A 21,837-nucleotide genomic window follows, 5' to 3' on the forward strand; every position below is an offset into this window, starting at 1 on the left:
AACAATAGTTAAGCCAAGAGCCAAATCAGGAATGAACTTTCATTCACAATTGCCCCAAAATGAATAAAATACCTAGGAATACAGCTAACAAGGGAGGTGAAAGATCTCTACAAAAAAAAAAAAAAGCTAATGGGACTAATGGGATTTAATTAAACTAAAGAACTTCTGTACAGCAAAAGAAACTACCAACAGAGCAAACAGACTGTGTACAGAATGGAAGAAAATTTTTTCAGACTATGCATCTGACAAAACTCTAATATACAGCATATATAAGGAACTTAAACAAATTTACAAGAAAAAAACCATTAAAAAGTGGGCAAAGGACATGAACACACACTTCAAACAAGGCATACATACATACATATATGAAAAAAAAAGCTCAACATCACTGATAATTAGAGAAATCCAAATCAAAACCACAATGAGATACCATCTCAAACCAGTCAGAATGGCTGTTGTTAAAAAGTCAAAATTAACAGATGCTGGTGAAGTTGTGGAGAAAAAGGAATGCTTATGTACTGTTGGTGAGAGTGTAAATTAGTTCGACCATTGTGTAAGACAGTGTGGTGATTCCTCAAAGATCTAAAGACAGAAATACCATTCAACCCAGCGTTCCCATTACTAGGTATATACCCAAAGGAATATAAATCACTCCATTTCAAAGACAAATGCACATGTATGTTCATTGCAACCCTATGCACAATAGCAAAGACATGAAGTCAACCTAAATGGCCATCAAGAACAGACTGGATAAAGAAAATGTGGTACATGTACACCATGGAATACTATGCAGCCATAAAAAAGAATGAGTTCATGTCCTTTGCAGGGACTTGGATGGACGTGGAGGCCATTATTCTCAGCAAATTAACATAGGAACAGAAAACCAAATACTGCATGTTCTCATTTATAAGTGGGAGCTAAATTATGAGAACACATGGACATATAAAGGGGGACAACAGACACTGGGGCCTTTTGGAGGGTAGAGGGTGGGAAGACAACTAATGTGTACTAGGCTTATTACCTGGATGTATTAGTCAGGGAAATAACCTATACAATAGACCCCCATGACACAAATTTACCTATGTAACAAACCTGCACTTGCACCCCAGAACTTAAAATAAAAGTAAAAAAAGAGAGAGAGAGAGAGAATAAAATAAAATGGTTTAAGTTTTCTATTTTTTGGAATAGTTTGTATATTTAATGTTATTTTTTCTTTAAATGCTTTTAGAATTCATCAATGATGTCATCAGAGCTTAGAATTTTCATTGTGGGAAGATTTTTAATTAAAAATTTCATTTCCTTGTTAGATATAGGATAACATTTTCTAGATCTTCTGAGTCCTTATTTTGTAATTATGTCTTTCCAGTATTACTCAATTTCAGCTGAATTGCCAAATTAACATTTGTGATATGCTTTTACTGTTTTTTAATGCCTGTAAGTATATTCCCTCATTTATTCCTGATATGTACAATTTGTGTTTTCTCCCCTTTTTCTTGATCAGTCTACCTATAGGTTTATTGATTTTATTGTTCTCTTTTTAAAAAACATCTTTTGGTGGCCAGGCGCAATGGCTTACACCTGTAATCCCTGCACTTTTGGAGACTGAGGTGGGTGGATCACCTGAGGTTGGGAGTTCGAGACCAGTCTGACCAACATGGAGAAACCCCATCTCTACTAAAAGTACAAAATAAGCCAGGTGTGGTGGCACATGCCTGTAATCCCAGCTACTCGGGAGGCTGAGGCAGAAGAATCACTTGAACCCGGGAGGCAGAGGTTGCAGTGAGCCGAGATTGTAACATTGCACTCCATCCTGGGCAATGAGAGTGGAACTCCTTCTCAAAAAACAAACAAAAAAACCTTTTGGTTTCATTGTTATTCTCTATCGTTTGCTCATTTCCTTCCTTCCTTCCTTCCTTCCTTCTTCCTTCCTTCCTTCTTTCCTTCCTTCCTTCCTTCCCTCTCTTCCTTCCCTCCTTCCTTCCTTCCTTGCTTCCTTCCTTCCTTCCTTTTTTTTTCATTTTTGAGACGGAGTCTTGCTCTGTCACCCAAACTGGAGTGCAGTGGCACAATCGTGGCTCAATGCAGCCTCGTGCCACCAAACCCACCTAAGTTTTGTTTCCTTGTATTCATATATATATATATATATATATTATTATTATTATTATTATTATTAGGTACATGTGAGGTTTCACCATGGTGCCCAGGCTGGTCTCCAACCCCTGAGCTTAAGCAGTCCTTCCACGTCAGCCTCCCAAAGTGCTGGGATTACAGGCCCGAGCCACCACACCTGGCCTGTTTGCTCATTTTCTGTTTCATTGTCTACTCCTTATTATTTTCTTCCTAGTTCTTACTTTGGGTTTAATTTGTCCTTTATTTAAAAACATTTTTAAGATAGAAGTTTGAATAATTGATTTTGGACCTCTCTTCTTTCATAAAATTGGCACTTAACAGCTATAAATTTCTTTGTAGGCCCTCCTTTACAGCATTTCACAAATTTTATTATACTGTATTTTTATTTTCATTCAGTTAAAAATTGTTTGTGTGTTATTTCTTCTTGGATTGTGATTAGATAATATACTCTTATTTTAATCTTTCTAATATTGAAAGATTAAATGGTGTTAAAAGATTTACAAGCCTGGTGGCTTGTAGATTAAAAGCCTCATGGTCAGGCCGGGCGCGGTGGCTCAAGCCTGTAATCCTAGCACTTTGGGAGGCCGAGACGGGCGGATCACGAGGTCAGGAGATCGAGACCATCCTGGCTAACACGGTGAAACCCCGTCTCTACTAAAAAATACAAAAAACTAGCCGGGCGAGGTGGCGGGCGCCTGTAGTCCCAGCTACTCAGGAGGCTGAGGCAGGAGAATGGCGTAAACCCGGGAGGCGGAGCTTGCAGTCAGCTGAGATCCGGCCACTGCACTCCAGCCTGGGTGACAGAGCGAGACTCTGTCTCAAAAAAAAAAAAAAAAAAAAAAAAAGCCTCATGGTCTATCATATGTTCTATCTTGGTGAATGTGTCTCACATTCTTATTTTTAATTTTTAATTTTTGTGTTTACGTAGTTGATACATATATTTATGCGATATATGAGATGTTTTGATGCAGGTGTGCAATGCATAATAATCACATCATGGAGAATTTTGGCATCCAACTCCTCAAGCATTTATCCTTTGTGTTACAAATAATCCAATTATTTTAGTTATTTTTAAATGTACAATTAAATTATTATTCATTATAGCCACCCTGCCGTGCTATCAGGTAGTAGGTTTTGTTCATTCTATTTTTTTGGTACCCATTAACCAACCTACCCCCATTCCCCACCCTCCCCAACTACCTTACCAGCCTCTGGCAGCCATCCTTCTACTCTCTATGTCCATAAGTTCAGTTATTTTGAGTTTTAGCTCCCGCAAATAATTGAAAACATGCAAAGTTTGTCTCTCTGTGCCTGACTTATTTCACTTAACATAATGATCTCGAGTTCCATCCACGTTGTTGCAAATGGCAGGATCTCATTCTTCTTATGGCTGAATAGTACTCCATTATGTGTATGTACCAGATTTTCTTTATTTATTCTTCTGTTGATGGACACTTAGGTTGCTTCCAAACTGGCTACTGTGGATAGTACTGCAATAAACATGGGAGTGCAGCTATCTCTTCCATAACACGATTTCTTTTATTTTGGGTATATACCTAGCAGAGGGATTGCTGGATCATATGGTAGTTCTATTTTTAGGTTTTTGAGGAACCTCTAAACTGTTCTTCATAGTAGCTGTACTAATTTACATTCCCACCAACAGTGTATAAGGATTCCCTTTTCTTCACATCCTTGCCAGCATTTGTTACTGTCATAATAATAAACGCCATTTTAACTGGGGTGAGATGATATCTCATTGTAGTTTCGATATGCATTTCTCTGATGATCAGGGATATTGAACACCTTTTTATATGCCTGTTTGCCATTTGTATATCTTCTTTTTTTTTTGAGACAGAGTCTTGCTCTGTCGCCCAGGCTGGAGCGCAGTGGCGCGATCTTGGCTCACTGTAAGCTCCGCCTCCCAGGTTCATACCATTCTCCTGCCTCAGCCTCCTGAGTAGCTGGGACTACAGGCACCCTCCACCACGCCTGGCTAATTTTTTGTATTTTTAGTGGAGACGGGGTTTCACCGTGTTAGCCAGGATGGTCTCGATCTCCTGACCTCGTGATCCGCCCACCTTGACCTCCGAAAGTGCTGGCATTACAAGCGTGAGCCATCGCGCCCAGCCTGCCATTTGTATATCTTCTTTTTCAGAAATGTCTATTCAAATCTTTTGCCTATTTTTTAAATCCAGGTATTAGACTTTTTTCCTGTAGAGTTGTTTGAGCTCTTTATATATTCTGGTTATTAATCTTTTGTCAGATGGATAGTTTGAAAATATTTTCTCCCGTTCTGTGGGTTGTCTCTTTGTTGATTGTTTGTTGTGCTATGCAGAAGCTTTTTAACTTAATGTGGTCCCATTTGTCCATTTTTGCTTTGGTTGCCTGGCCTGTGGGATATTGCTCAATAAATTTTTGCCCAGACCATGAGATTTTCCTTAATGTTTTCTTGTAGTAATTTCATAGTTTGGGGTCTTAGGTTTAATTAAGTGTTTAATCCATTTTAATTTGATTTTTGTATATGGTGAGAGATAGGGTGTATCTTGCATCCTTGAAAAGTATATCTGCCCTTGTTGGGCCTGGTGTTCTAGCGTTGTCAATTAGTTCCCTTTTGTTGATAATGTTGTTCAAGTGTTTGGTGTTATACCTTTTCTTTATAGTTGATTAATCAATTACTGAGGGGAGGAGTGTTGACAACTCCAAATGCGTATCTAGATTTGTCTACTTCTCCTTTTCACTCTGTCAATTTTTGCTTCATGTATTTTAAGTTTTTAAATTAAGTGCATTCACATTTAAGATTTTTATGTCAGCCGGGTGCAGTGGCTCACACCTGTAATATCAGGACTTTGGGAGGCCAAGGCGGGTAGATCACTTGAGGTCAGGAGTTCGAGACCAGCCTGGCCAACGTGGTGAAACCCCGTCTCTACTAAGAAATCATTCTTAGCAAACTATCACAAGAACAGAAAACCAAACACCGCATGTTCTCACTCATAGGTGGGAACTGAACAATGAGATCACTTGGACTCGGGAAGGGGAACATCACACACCGGTGCCTATCATGGGGAGGGGGGAGGGGGGAGGGATTGCATTGGGAGTTATACCTGATGTAAATGACGAGTTGATGGGTGCAGCACACCAACATGGCACAAGTATACATATGTAACAAACCTGCACGTTATGCACATGTACCCTACAACTTAAAGTATAATAATAATAAATTAATTAAAAAAATAAAAAAATAAAAAAAGAAATTAAAAAAAATTAGCTGGTTGTGGCGGTGGGTGCCTGTAGTCCCAGTTACTCAGGAGGCTGAGGCAGGAGAATTGCTTGAACCCGAGAGCTGGAGGTCGCAGTGGGAGCCGAGATCACGCTACTGCACTCCAGCCTGGGCGACAAACAAGAGTCCATCTCCAAAAAGAAAAAAAAAGTTTCTAACTATCATAGTGGATTTGTGTATTTCACTTTGCAGTTCTGTAAGTTTTTGACTCACTTTTTTTTTACACTTGGTTGTTAGGTGCATACACACTAAGACTTTTTTTTCTTCTTAGAGAATTGATGCTTTTATTGTTATGTAATGTCATTCTTATCCATGAGAATTTTCCTTTATCTGAAGCATGCTGTGTCTCACATTAATATAGCTACCCCAGTTTTCTTTAGATTTGTGTTAGGATGGTATATCTTTTTCCATCCCTTACTTTTAACCTAGCTGAGTCTTTATATTTATAGCAGGTCTCTATGGTATTCAACATGTAGTTGGGTCTCATATTTTTCGCCTCTCTGACAATCTTGGGCTTTTAATTGGTATATTTAAAACTTTCATATTTAAAGTGATCATCAAGATAATTGAATTAATATCTGTCATGTGTGTAACTTTTCTATTTATTGTATTTTGTTTCTTTTTATCTTTTTTCTGCCTTGTTTTAATGGAGCACTTTATGATTCTATTTTATCTCTTCTCTTAGCGTATCAATTATACTTCTTTTAAAACATTTTAGTTGCTGCTCTTGAGTTTGCAATATAACAATTTTATATATAAATTATATTTAATGTGTACATATATATCAATTTGTAGCTAATCTAAGTCTGCCTTCAAATAACACTAAATTGCCTCATGTGTAATGCAGGCTCATTTAAAGAATGTATGTCCAATTCTTCATTCCTGTTCCTTATGACATTGCTGTCCTTCATTTTATTTATCCATTTACTGTAATAACTAATACATTGTTACTATTATTACTTTAAATAGTTATCTTTTATATCAATTAAGGATGAGAAAAATATGTTTTATTTTAGCATTAGTCTTTTTTAATTTTTAGTTTTTATAGATGCATAATAGTTGTATGCATTTATGGGGTATGTGTGGTATTTTGATCCAAGGATACAAGGTGTATGATCAAATCTGGGTGATTGGGATATTCTTTTTTTGATGTCCTTCCTTTCTTTATATAGACCTAAGTTCCTGACCTATGTCATTTCCTTTTTCCTGAAGAGCTTTAAAAAATATATTTCTTGGAGTGCAGGTCTGCCAATAAACTGAATTCTCTTAGTTTAGGTTTGTCTTAGAAACTCGAATGTTTCTCTTTAATCTTTGAAAGATAATTTCATTGAATACAGAATTTACATAGTTTCTGATAGAAATAGCTGAAATTTCTATCCTTGTTTCTCCATGAGTAAGGTGTATTTTTTCACTGTATTCTTTCAAGATTTTCTCTCTGTCTTTTATTTTCTGCCATTTGAATATGATATGCATACACCCAGATTTTTTGGTATCTACCTATTTAGTATTTCTGAACTTCCTGGATCTGTAGTTGGGTATCTGTCATTGATGTTGAAAAGTTCTTAGCCATTATTACTTCAAATACTTTTCTGCTCCCTTCTCTTTTTCTTCTCCTTCTAGTATATCAATTTCATGGAAGTCACACCTTCAGATACTGTCTCAGAATTCCTAGATGGTCTATTCTGGGGTGTGCGTGTGCATGTGTGCATGTATGTGTGTATGTGTGTGATTCTTTTTTCTCTCTGTATTTCAGTTTGGGAAGTTTCTATTGACCCTATTATCAAGTTCACTGGTTCTTTCCTTAGCAAGTTCAATCCTTAGCATGTTCAGACATTCTTCATTTCAGATATCTAGCATTAAAAAGATTTTTTCTTAGAGTTTTCATCACTCTGCATACATTAATTATCTATCTTTTCTTGCATGTTGTCTACTTTTTCCTTTAAAGCTGTTAACATATTAATTATAGTTATTTTAAATTCTCTGTTTATTCCAAAATCTGTGTCATATTTAATCTAGTTCTGATGGTTGATTTATCTTCTTTGCCCATGTTTCAGTATGTCTTATATATATTTTTTACTGAAAGCCAGACATGATGTATTGGGTAATGGGAACTGAGGTAAACAGTCTATTAATGTGTAGTAGTAGGTATTCTGTCAATAATTGCTAATGAATGATGCATGTTTGCATTGTAAAGTGTAACTCTAAAATGAAACTTCTGGCTCCTTTAAGTCTTTATACTCTTTGGAAGAACGAAATGGACTCAGTTTTTTCTGGTATGGAAACATTTTCAGTTAATGGAGCATGACTGAAGCATTTTACTCTGTCAGTTGATTAAGTTTCAAAGCTATATAGTGTCATCGTTTTTTTATCCAAACTTGTAAAATCATGCTTAATAATATTATTTTCTTATGTCTCTGCATTTACATTATAAGTTTTAATCACTATAAAATTTTTATATTTTTCAAGTTAGAATATACTGCTATTATTATTAAAGTAGTACTCCATATTGTCTTTTAGTAAATATTAAATTTTGGTCAGGACCAGTAAGATGCCAAAATTATGCTATCTATGTATCCACACACATAAATAAATGCACATACATATACACACATATATATTATATATACTATATATATAAACTTTCATCTGTAGACACTCACATATGTAGACATATTCACGTAGTAGCTAAAACAATAATGTAAAGACGTTCTTTAGAAAAGTTATTAAAATAAAGTCTAACAATTAAATTATTTCAATAATTAGGCTTTTACCATAGTGTGGACTAATGCCAAAAAATAGGTAAGTCAGTCTGCTGATTACTGCATTAAGTATCTGGAATTTCAGAATAAACTCTGTGTGTGTGTGTGTGTGTGTGTGTGTGTGTGTGTGTATGCTGCAAAAATAATAAAACTACTGAAATAGATTTTGTCACTATCAAATTTTGGAACTTTGATGGGAGATTTTCTTCATTTTACTGGAAAAATAAAGTTAATTTGTAGGCAGACACCCTTGTCCAAATTGACTGGTAAGAATTTTAGCTATCATTAACTAATTCAGCAACATTTTTCTCATAGTACTAAGGAAGACTACAATGGCCAAAGTTTCCTTGTTCCAGCTACCTTCCCTATCTTTGCAATGACTATTATATACCCACACATACACATACATATACCCCAACATGTTAGTTTAGCTCTAATAGCTAGCTTCCTCTGGTAACTGGCATCTTTACAGTGACGTGAAAAGAAAAATGTGTCAAGTAGTAGTAGAAAATATATAAATATGTTATGATACTTTCTTTGACTGTTGGAAACTTAACCTTCAACTCAGAAATGCTTATACCAAATGTGATCATTATTATGTATGATGTGGGGACAGTCTAGGTCCTGGATTCTGCTAGGCACCACCCTTATTAAATATTTTCTTACCTAAGTTCAGTATCTTCAATTCACTTTTTAAAGTAGATTGTATATAAAGTTCAAAAGTAGAATTAACGTTCAAGCTCTGTTTTAGAAAACACATGAGCAAATTGTAATAATTATCCTATTGGGTAAATACTAAATCTAAAAATGTTTGCCAGATGTGGGTATAGAAGGTGCTGACTGAGTACATCACTTAAATTCTGTCTTTTCTTTACTGTAACAAGTGATTCGTAGCCAAGCTCAGTTATGTATTAGAACAGTTCTCTAATGGAAAATCATTCTAAATTTAGAATGTCATTTTATTCTCTTTTTTTTTTTTTTCTGCAATGGGAAAGCTTAACTTTGAGATTTTTACAGTTGGCACAATTTAGACTATCATTATCTCATCATTTAAAAAAGTTGCTTCTTAAAGAAAAAATCAATCATGTTAAAAAGCATTAGGAAACTGTTCTTTAATCTGGTAATCTTATGTGTGTTATCTCTTTGAAGAACTGACTGATCATCTATTTATTTTTTCCTTTGGAGGCAGACTTTAGAAGTACATGTTCTATATACTAGTGATTGTTTAACAAAATGCTTGACAGAGTTTAAAGTACCATGATTATCTAACAAAAACAATGATGTTGATATATTAGCAACATGATTATCTTCAGTTTAAAAATTAAGATTGCTTAGATAGAAAAATTTAACGAGGCATTTTAAGATTTTCCTTCGCTATATAGATCTTCTGTTTGGTTTGAAAACATCTGTTATGATTTTTAAAAGAATCTCCAGACTAAATGCAAATTAAATTTATACTCAGTACGCTATGTTTGCTCTTTCCATTCTTACAAATCTCCCAACAGAACCAATAAGAATTATGTACCTAAATCAAGAGTAAGCTATTATTTTTGTGGTACAAAATGCATTATATTATTTTCACACTGTTAAGGGGAGGTCATATAATGTAGGAGGAAATGACACAAAATATAATCACAAATGGGCTGCCTCATATATCTTAAAAAATGAAAAGACATGATAAATTCTGTCGTTTATAATAGTATGCTTTTACCCTGTATAAGGAAATTTTGTTTTGTTAAATGACATTTCAAAGAAAAATATCATTTGCATGGAAAATGATCTGCTTTAATATTTAAAATATTTCAGAAAAGCATGTATGTCAAAAGACTGATAGATGCTGAGTTACAGAAGCTTAATTTAATGAATAACCTTTATGGCACAATTTCTGTCAGTCTCTGTATAGTAACCACTTTGTCTCTGACTGAGATGCCACTTGTTTTGACCAAAAACTCACCCCTTTTACCCTTTTATTACTTATTATATAGTATTATATATTTATTACATTATCCACCATTAAGGGAGGTATGTACACATATGATGCTTCCAAAATTCTGCCTCTCATGGTTTACAGTTAGTCAGCAGATAGTCTCTAATCGATGCACAATTTATTTGGATTTAGAGATTTACTGAGCACCTAATTCCAGAGATTTAATGAAATGGTTACAATGGATACTGTGCATTGTGGATATAGTGATGATGAAAACAAAAGTCTTATCCTGGAAGGATATCTTTTTTTTTCACTTTTCTCTTTTTCTTTCTCCAACTCTTGATAAGTTACTTCGAGAGCATCTTCCTCTAACCCACTTGCATTCATGAGCCAAAACGTAAAATTACTAGGCTAGGGATGTGTAGTGTTATGAAGAAAAATAACAATACACAATTTTAAATTTGAACCTAAAATAGAATCAGAGTCATTTACCTGTAGAACTTTTTGGAATACTTAAAAGTCCCCTTTAGAACTTCTTCAGTTATTTTCATGTACCTTTTCCTTGTTAAATCTGCTTTTCTTTAAATACCACTAGTTCTATAGAAAACTTTAAAATATATTTCATTCTGCTAAATTGCTAATGCCAACAGTATTGTAATACACTATTCCTCATTTCACAGACACTGATTTAGTCTGCAAAATATGTTAAATAGGCTTATTTGAGCCATTCTCAGACATATAATAACAATTTATACCATTATTTTAATTCAGTTTAATTTAATTTTTTTTGAGACAGGATTCATTCTATCACTCAGGCTAGAGTGCAGTGGCATGAACCCAGCTCACTGCAGCCTCAACCTCCTGGGCTCAGATGATCCTTCTGCCTCAACCTCCCATGTAGGTGGGACCATAGGCATGTGCTACCACACCTGGCTAACTTTTTTATTTTTTGTAGAGACAGGGTCTCACTTTGTTGCTGTGTTCATCCACTCTTGCATTGTTCTAAAGAAATACTTAAGACTGGGTAATTTCTAAATGAAAGAAACTTAATTGGCTCACGGTTCTTCAGGCTGTGCAGAAAGCATGATGCTGGCATCTGCCTCCAGGAACTTACAATCATGGAGGAAGGCAAAGGGGAAGTGAGGTATCTCACATGGCGGAGCAGGAGCAAGAGAGAGAGGGAGGAGGTGCCACACACTTTTAAAAGACCAGACCTCACAAGAATTCACTCACTGTTTTAAAGACAGTACCAAGGGGGTTGGTGCCAAACCATCTCCAGGATCCAATCACCTCCCACCAGGTCCCACCTCCAACACTGGGGATTACAATTTGATATGAAATCTGGGCAGGGACACAGATCCAAACCATATCAGTTGCCCAGGCTGGTCTGGAATTCCTGGGCTCAAGTGATCCTCTCACTCAGCCTCCCAGAGTGCTGGGATTACAGGCATGAGTCACAGCGCCCAGCTATACCATTATATTTAGAGTAAATTTTTTCAGGGTTCCAAGAATGAGCTTCAAAACTTGAGAACGAAATCAATTTACAAAGCCGAGTCTGCTGTCTTGTGTAGTTAATCTGAGAGGAGAAATCAATTGCCAATTGTAGAACAAAGTATTCTGTGTATATTCAGGTATGTATATTTAACTATATAGAAACTTTATTTTAAAATATTCTGTGTGTGTGTGTGTGTATGTGTATTATAACAGGGGTCCCCAACTGTGGCCTGTTAGGAACTGGGCCACACAGCAGGAAGTCAGCTGTGGGTAAGCAAAGGAAGCTTCATTTGTATTCATTTACAGCCGCCCCCCGCCCCCCCCCACCACCCCACATTGCCCACATTACTGCCTGAGCTCCACTTCCTGTCAGATCAACAAGGATTACATTCTTACAGGAGTGAGAACCCTTTTGTGAACTTCTTATGTGAGGGTTCTTGATTGCCCGCTCTTTTGGAGAATCTAATGCCTGATGATCTGTCACTGTCTCCCATCACCCCCAGATGGGACTGTCTAAATGCAGGAAGACAAGCTCAGAGCTCCTACTGATTCTGCATTGTGGTGAGTTGTGTAATTATTTCGTTATATATTACAACGTAATAACAATAGAAATAAAGTGCCCAATAAATGCAATGTGCTTGAATCACCCTGAAACCACCACCACCACCACCCCCAACCCCTCCCTGGTCTGTGGAAAAGTTGTCTTCCCATGAAACTGATCCCTGGTGCCAAATAGGATGGGGACAACTGTTTTATCACACATTCATGTATCCACCATTCACATTTAACAAATATTAATATTGTCTCATTGCCGTTTTAGGGCTTTTATTGCTGTTCCTTTAAAAGGTTGCCAATATCATATTGCTTTAATTACCATAGTTTTATAATAGGTATTGAAGCTCTCCCCTCCTTCTTCAAAATTAGTTTGGCCTTTTCTGACTCTTTACTTTCCTATATTAATTTTGGAAACTTAGTGTCAGTTTCTATTTTAAAAACTAATAGAATTTTAGTTAAGCTGCTTATTCATTCAGCCTTGATGATGGGTTTGCAGGAAATTTACATGATTCCTAAGTGTTTTCTCATGCACTGAATGAAGACCCGTTCTTATGTGAGGTAATGTAAGAACCTAGGTAGGGCCATCCAGGGAGAGTTATGCTCCAGAGAAGAGAGAAACCTTTGGATAGGACAGGTGATGAGATAAGGCCTAATGAATAGAATGTCTTTTTTTCCCCTATAGTGCAATAACTGCAATTCTTAAGATCCTATGTTATTTAAAATTATGTTTAAAAGTATTACTTGCATATGAAAAAAATTGATTACCACCCAGAGTTTCCAGTTCACAATTTTATAGTTAGTTTTCCTGCAGAAATTAAACAAAGGCTTCGATCAAACCTAACAAAACACATATAATTGCATCAGTTTTTCCTTTTAAGCCACGCTCCACTAACACTGTCTTCTCTATTCCTTTCGCCTTGACCTGGCGTTTTTACATGGAGCACATTGCATAGGCACCAGCAGTTCTTAATAGAAGCACACATAACTAAATAACACTCCAATGAAGTACCTAGACTAAAGCAACCATGTGTTCCTATGCTACAGACACAGGCTTTTTATTTTTTTTCTTCGAAGTTGGTCTAGTTCCCAATACCCCCTGCTGTATAACCAACATGGGTCTAGTTAAAGCAAATTATGTTAACTAATGAATTAAGCACATTATATCCAATTCACATTATGAGAACTTTACTAGTTTAGTCTGGCATCAGAGCTTAGATACAGATTCAGTCAGGAAATTGTCAACATCATGGAAGTCCTGTGGATTGCTGTAAGTGTATGTCCCAGAGGTTGGAGAACAAGGGAGACTGTGACTTTAATACCCCAAAGCCAGATGGGATCCTTGCTTAAAGAGAAATGAAGTACTGGCCAGGATCTCAGAGTCTCAGGAGCAGGGGAACTAGACAAGTGATTTAGTTTCTCAGACTGGGGTATAAAATAGTGTCTTGTTCACAAGAAACAGGACCAGAGCCTAACTACTAGAATTCACTGAAAAACTAGAATAGAACTGGACCAACAATATGCCATATTTTAATGCTGCTCTACAAAGCTAATGGCCTCCATCTCTTTAAATTCTCTCTAACAATGAATGCAATTGGTCCCTGATCCCATGAGCAGAGTAGAGCCTTGCTGTATATGTGAATTGTATAACTCCAGTGTGGTAATTGCAGGAACAAACGGGCAGAAAAAAGGGCAAAGTTCATCATAGTGAAAATGGAACTCATGGCAGATCCTCTGGATCCCACGTTTTACAAGAGACTGTTTATTAGGTCTGCATTTTAACCTCATGAGTCTTCTCAGTTTATCCAAATGAAATATCGACCTCCACTGAGATTCAGTTCACTTCACTAAACCTCTAAGCCTTCATCACCAATTGTTAGACTGTTTATATGCTAGGTACAGTGAATAAAATGAAATATAAACCATACTTTTTGCTCGGTGGGATAACTAGTAAAAATGGAATTCAGTGTCAAGCTATACACATAGGCTTAAAAATTTATTATTAACAGCCACTTTGGAAGACACTTTGGCAGTTTCTTACAAAACTAAGCATACTTTTAACATAGGATCCAGAAATACTTAAATGTGGAAATCAAACCATTAAAGATTTCAGAAGATAATATGGAAGTAAATCCCTGTGACCTTAGGGTAAAGAAGGATTTTTTAAAACAAGATTTAAGAACATGAAACGTGTGATTAACCAGTTCAACCACATTAAAATTAAGAGTTTAATCAAAAGATACCATAAAACAAACAGTACAGTGGAGGAAAAGGTGTTTGCTACTGTGTTACAGTTAAACACATTTAACTGATACAGTCCAGTTTCAAGAATATATAAAGAACTACAAATTAATAAAATCAAATACCCCAATAGAAAATATGCAAAGTACTTGAACACTTTACAAAAGAAGGCATCCAAAGAGTCAATAAGCATATAAAAAGATGTTCAACCTAATTAATATTCAGAGAAAGGCAAATTATACCTACCATGTTTGGCACAAATTAAGAAATCTGAAAATACTAAATATTGGTGAAGATACGGTGCAACTAGGATTCTTACACACTACAGGTGAGAATATAAATTGGTGCAATCACTTTGAAAAGCTGTTTGGCATTGTCTAGTAAATTTGAAATTTTGTGCAATTTATGACCCAACAGTTTATTTTGCACATCTATATTACAGCAGTGATCCCTGGGATCTCTGAGGCATTTTCAGATCAAAACTAGTTTCACAATATTAAGACTTCATTTGCCTTAAAAAAAAAACAAAAACTATATTGATATTTGCACTGATTGTGTAAAAGCAATTGTGGGAATAAATGCTGACACCTTAGCATGAATCAAGACAGCCATACTAGTATTCAGTGTGTTTGTAACTCCTATGCACTCACAATAAAACCCACGCCATTTTCACTTAAGAGTGTCCTTGATGAAGCAGCAAAAGTATTAGTTTTATTAAGTCACAATCCTTGAGTTCATGTCTTCTTAATATTCTGTGTTACCCATTACTGCTACATGAATGCTGGCTACATGATATTTCTGGGTCAGAGGCAAAAGATGTTATTACAGTACAGCAAGCATCATAAGCATCAACATATTTACATTGGTTCCCCTTGGCCCCAAATTCCACAAGGGTGACACCATATGGCCCATATAAATGCTGCACATGCAGTGAGTTTGCATTGCAACTGAGAAACATGGACATTAAGGGATCTACCACTTTTATAGCAAGTATTAAGTTAACCTGTTCTTTGTCCAAGAGGAGAGATGTTACCTCCTCTCTCAAAATTACCCTGACAAATGGCCTGAGTAAAAGAACAAGTGATCAGTCACATGCAGCAAGATGTGGAGGATCACAAAAGGCCCAAGGATGACTGTCTCTCCCAATATGTATCTGTCTCTGTGTGTGCATATGTGTGCGTGTGTGTGTATGTCTCCCTGACTCTTTTTCTCTATCTGTATGTGTGTGTTCCTAAAACCCTCCACAAATGAGAATCATTAACTCAATGTAATCTGAAATGTTTACTAAACACATAAAACTGGCAATGGACATATTCCCTTGTTACCACTATTCATCCATTGGGGTGGGCCCGAGGTTTGCCAAACACTCCTTTGTTCTTGTTTTTGTTCTTCTTTTTTAAAATTATTATTTTTGAAACTCAACAGCAGAGAGTTGAGTTAGTTTTTCTTCTCTCTATTATTTATCTATACTTAGTTCAAGGCACAGCATCATTATCTGTATCAGTTCAAGCAGGGACCCTTCTTGTTTAATGCCTGTATTAGTTTTTATATTTCTATAGTCCCACTTATCCCCTCTCGTAGACATTTACTCAGATAAATTTGATATGTATATTTGAATCCCTATGTATCCTCATAAAATATTGCAGATTGTTTTGTTGTGTGTTTACTTTTTACTTTTTATGTCTGAAATGATTTCATATTTACAGAAATATTACTATAGTAGAAAGATTTACCATGTGTTTGTCACCCAGATTCAAAAATAGTAAAGATTTTATAACACTTGTTTTATCTTTCTCTATTTATATGTCCATAAATATTTTTCTGATCTCTTTGAGAGTAAGCTGTAGACATTATATCCTTTTTTCCTAAACATTTTAGCATGTATTTCCTAAGAACATAGGATATTCTCTATATAGCTGTCATACAATGGTCAAATTAGAAAGTTTGATATTGATACACTACTATTATCTAGTATACAGTTCATACTCCAATTTCATTTATTGTCACCAGCAATGTTTGTTTTCTGTAGCATTTTTTTTCTCCCTAATCCAGTTTCCATTGCATTTACTTGTTATCTTTTGAGTATTTAATCTGGAATAATTCTTCAGACTTTTTTGTTATTCAATATTGTATATGTAACTTTTGTTTACTTATATGGTGTAGCGCTACAGATCTTGTTCCCTTTCTTAACTATATATTTTTTACTCGTTTTAAGATCCACTCATATAGGCCAGATGTGGGGGCTCATGCCTACAATTCCAGCACTTTGGGAGGCCAAGATGGGATGATCACTTGAGCCCAGAGTTTGAGATCAGCCTTGGTAACATAGTGAGACCCCATTTTTATGAAAAATTTAAAAATTTGCCAGGTTTGGTGTTGCACACCTGTGGTCCCAGCGACTTGGGAGAATGAAGTGGGAGGATTGCTTGAGCACAGGAGGTCGAGGCTGCAGTGAGCCATGATTGTGCCACTGCACTCCAGCCCAGGTGACAGAGCCAGACCCTGGCCCCGTTGCCCCAAAAAAGATCCACTCATATTAATGTGTAGACATCTATCTTGTTTGTTACTTCTAACTTCTGCTTAGTATTCTACAATATACATCTGCCAAAAAAGAAATATATTTTATACTACAGCCTGAACATCCTATTAAAGGGATCTTTTGAAGCTGATGTCATGAATGTCAGTTGTAAACTTACATTGTACTTTGTGTCACTGTAAGTGAACTATTTGACATTGCCAGATCATTTCTGGGATTTCTTATGTTTGAAATATAGGTTACAGAAGTATATATTCTCTTAGATGACTAAAACCTAAATCCTTGAGACAACTATCCACAGCTGACAGCTAAACTATAAAGATTATTAATAGAAATAAAACTCAGGATTTTCTCCTTCAGTACTTGAGTTCATTGGTTTTAAAATCTGTTGGCTTACATACATCTGAAAGGATTTTTTAAAATCATGTACCTTATTGTGTATTTTTCAGTTGATATCTAAAATTTTTCCTTTTATGTCTAAGTAATTGCAAAGGATAGAATTTCCAGTGTTGCAAATATTGTTATTTAAAAATAGAATTGATATATCCCTCTCTTAAATATATGCAGTTTAATCTAAATGCCATAGCAATTAGGTAACTATCATTATGCATTTAAAAAATACATCAACAGGTGCTATAGTCAAAATTTACATCATTTTCCCCTCTTTTAATTCAATGTGCTCATTCCCCTTTAGAACTTTATCTTAATGTATATTTTAATATATCCTAATATATTTTAAAATATATTTTATGCTTGAGTATTTTAAAATTATACACTGTATTATATATCTCTACAGCAAAAACATGTATATTAACATTTATTAATTTGTTTCTATGATCAGAAAGAAAATAAAAATTTTCTTCCAGATTTGATGTTCATTACATTACAATAATTATTAGTTTCAGTGATTGTTTGGAAGAACATATACATATTACAAATTTTGATAAATAATTAAATACATAAGTAAAGTTTTTATTAGAAGATGTTGTTAATTGGATGTATTTTTTCAATTATTGCATTTATGTATGTAGTGCTATAACGAGGCAGGATTTCAACATCAATTCAATTTCTATAGATGTGAATGCTGAGAAAATTTGCCCACATAAGAAGTAGACAGGGATAAAAGGAGTTTATTATAGAAATATCACTCAACTCTTTGAACTCCTTTTGAATTATTTGTCAAAATATAACCATGGGAATCTATCATCAAAGAATAGTTTTAACCATTGATCAGCTGGTTATTTGATTATGTGCTCCTGCAAACCTGATAAAAGTGAGGAATTGGAAACTACCTGATATGGTTTAATTAAAATCAATCATCAAAAGTTATTCTCTTAACATTGACACAAATGTTCAATTGCCTCTTTTCTTGGCACCGTGTTTTTATGCTCCACTATTATAAAATTATAGATAGGTGAAAGATATGCCTTTCTTTGTAAGACAGAAGATAGAATTTTGAAAGTAGGAGCTTGATTTGTTTTTAGAAAAGAGTGCATAAGGGTCAAGAATCTCGAAATTGATGCTCTTAAAGCCATCTGAGCCTGTCTACATACCTATGTTAACATGAAACAGGGATACGTATAAAATTGCTGCTAAAAGGAAATAGTATTTTTAAAGCTATCATTACTTGAAAAGAATCATAGTGTTATTAACACAGTAGCGTCAACGTTTCAGAGAAATAAGGAATATTACCCATTTACACTACTGAGGTCTTTATGTAAATCCATAGTTGATTATTTTGACAGAATGTACGTCTGATTCAACACACTTGAAACTTCACCTTCATATTCCTTGAAGACCATTCACAGAGACTTACTCCACTGTGTTGAGGTCGGCCTAGAATACTAAATATTGGTGTTCTTGGAAGGTTATTTGATGTTTTAATTTAGGGCTCTGGATACTGTCATACACTTCTCTTTCTTTGCTTATTTTTGTTCCTCCACCTGAATTACTAGCTCTTCCTAATATGTGTGTATGCACATATATGGGGCTGGGAGGAAAAAAAAAATATATATATATATATATTTTTTTGAGACAGAGCCTTGCTCTGTCACCCTGGCTATGGTATAGTGGTACGATCTCAGCTCACTGCAACCTCTGCCTTCTGGGTTCAAGTGATTCTCATGTCTCAGCCTCCTGAGTAGCTGGAACTACAGGTGTGCACCACCACCGCTGGCTAATTTTTTCTGTATCTTTAGTAGAGGGTTTCACCATGTTGGCTAGACTGGTCTCAAGCTCCTGAGCTCAGATGATCCTCCCGCCTCAGCCCCACAAAGTGCTGGGATTACAGGTGTGAGCCACTGGGCCTGGCCTATGCGGACATATTATATGTCTTTATTATAACTCTTTTTATGTTGTACTTACGAAAGTCAATTAATTCTGCTTCCTAAGCATGTCTCAAACCTAATTCTACCTGTTTATCCAGCACCCTTGTTCAGATCAACATCAGTTCTCAGTTGGTAATGATCTTCTGACTACTCCCCTGGCTCCATTCTCTTCCTACTTCAGTATCTCCACCATGGAGTTACTATAATTACTTGTCTAATAGACAGATCAATTCCATATTCCCTGACTCAGAAATCTTCAGTTGCTCTTACTTACAAATCTTCCCTGTTTCTATGCTGCCAAGAGGACTGACATTAATATTTACTTTTATTAATTATCTTGTACTTAACTATTCCCAACTACCTTTCCAGATTTTTTCTCCAGCAACTATCCTCATCTATTTTATACTCTAGTGACATTTTCTTGGACACATATCATGGTGCACTTACTAGAATATATGTCATAACAGACACCTAAATTTATTTTCTTAGTAATATTCAACCTAAACTTCTGGTTACTTGTGAAGAAAGGTTAAAACGTATATGTAATCTGTATTACACATACATTGTATAAACACACACACATATAGGGTATGTAGTGGGTATATCCTTTTCAGGAAAACATTTTTATTGTAAAAATGTGTTTTTAGATCACATTGTTAGCACTAAGCGTGGCTATATAACACAGGAAAAAAATGACAAAGAAAATATTTTTAAAATGAAAGAGGCCACAATAAAGAAAAACCATAATCCTTAAATATATCTATGGTTTTCAAAAAGGCGTTTTGAAACACACATACAAACGACTACAAATTACATGTGTGTTAAATTATCTTTTATTAATATTAATAAGAAAAAGGACTTCTGTATTTGGCCTATAACCTAAAACTCAACTGATCATAGCTATCTTCTTATAATTCTCTTTTGGATTCAGCATAGTGAGGTAGGATGAACACTAACATATTAAAAGGTAGGTTCTGCTAATAGTTCCAACACTGACAAACTATGATCTTTAGCAGGTTGTTTAACTTTGCTAAATCTGTTTTATAATTTATAAAGTAAGAATTGATATGTAATATATTCGGCTCAAAGAGAAATTGAAACGTGTGATAACAGGTGAGAGTATGTGATTACATTTAAAGAGATTTAGACATGTGTTGTATCACTGAAGTATTCTTTATTCCTTAGTCTCTTTAATTTTAATCCTAAATTTCTTTAGAGGATATGGCCTATTCTGATGGAAGGCATATGTTGATAAGGCTAATAAATGGCCAAACAAGGAAATAAGGGATGTGTTGGTTTTGTTTTTTTTTTAATTTATTTTTTCTATGTTTCTTCCTCATTAAAACAGTTTTGGTATGAACCATGATGGAATTGGAAATTCTTGTGGGACGAAAGGTCATGAAGCAGCAAAACTTATGGCAGCTCACATTACTGCGAATACCAATCCTTTTTCCTGGTCTGCGTGCAGTCGAGACTATATCACCAGCTTTCTAGAGTAAGTAATCTCTGGAGAGTGATGATAAATTGCTCCAGAAGTAAGCCACTGGTAGAAGCCTAATATGTAGTGCTTTCAACTTTGCATAATGAGTAACTTTTATAGGGCCTACTGATGTTTCAACTGTTTCTTAAATACTTTAATATATCATTGTGGCAATTTTTTTTCTTCATATAGAATTTATAGAATAGAGGAAGTGGAGCAAGGATATAAGTGGGACTGATGGTGTGAGTGTTACAATTGTTTAATAAATGGGATACAATTTCAGAAAGCATTCAGATTTGCATGATTTAATAGCACATAGGCCAAACTTATGTTCAGTGATTACATATTTTATTTTGTTGGTGAAAAAACTGAGTTCTATAGGAGAGCCAAAGTATCTAATAGTAACAAACAACAAAAAATAACCAAACACCAAGGAAATGAACACTTTGAGAAAAATATTTGTTTTTGAAAATGTATTAAGCGATCCATTTTTCTGCAGTTTGAGAACTTTTTGGTCCTTTAATGTATATTCCAAAAGTCTGGTTATTTAAATGTGAAGAATACAAATTAGCTCAGGTATAAGCATGTTAAGGAAATCAGATGTTCTTCTACATCTCACTTGCATGGGGCTTGAGGATTGTACTTTGGAAACTGATAGACTTGGGTCTCACTTCTAAGTGCGTGTTCCTTAACTTTTCTAATCTTCAGTGTCCTAAGTTGTTAAATGAAGTTAAGTCATACTGTTTATGTCATCAGGTGTTATATATGTAATTATGTGTCATGCTATAATGTATATAAAATACATAACAGGCATTCTTTAAATGGTAAATATTATTTTAATTAATATCAAGATTTCAGTGCTTTATTGCTTTACCATGATTTTTACTGTTTTGTGCCATTTTTTTTTTCCCTTGGGGAAGAGAAATTAAATACTCTGTGAAAAAGTAAGGTATACATAAAGTACAGACCAGCAATGGAAATTCTTCTTAAAAATTGGCTCTGTTCAAAGTTTATATTAAAACAATTATATTGTAAAATTTTAAAAATTCAAACAGGTTACATATGGTAACATTATTTATTAAAATTTCCTTCATATTTACTAATAGCCAGAGCA

General features: G+C 35.0%; 1 protein-coding gene across 10 annotated transcripts in view; it reads left to right on the top strand.

The window, feature by feature from the left end:
• Positions 1-21,837, top strand: part of ADAMTS6 (ADAM metallopeptidase with thrombospondin type 1 motif 6) — a 333,405-nt gene that overhangs the window by 165,408 nt on the left and 146,160 nt on the right. For all 10 annotated transcript variants that reach the window (XR_005234665.2, XM_037982239.2, XM_037982243.2 and 7 more), the window contains one exon: positions 20,592-20,738. Coding sequence is in view for 9 of the 10 variants with exons in the window: in XM_037982239.2 (XP_037838167.2) it covers positions 20,592-20,738 (147 nt within the window). In the remaining variant the exon portion in view is untranslated. The remainder of the gene's footprint in view (positions 1-20,591; positions 20,739-21,837) is intronic.

Source organism: Chlorocebus sabaeus, chromosome 4, assembly GCF_047675955.1.
Source record: "Chlorocebus sabaeus isolate Y175 chromosome 4, mChlSab1.0.hap1, whole genome shotgun sequence".
NCBI lineage: Eukaryota > Metazoa > Chordata > Mammalia > Primates > Cercopithecidae > Chlorocebus > Chlorocebus sabaeus.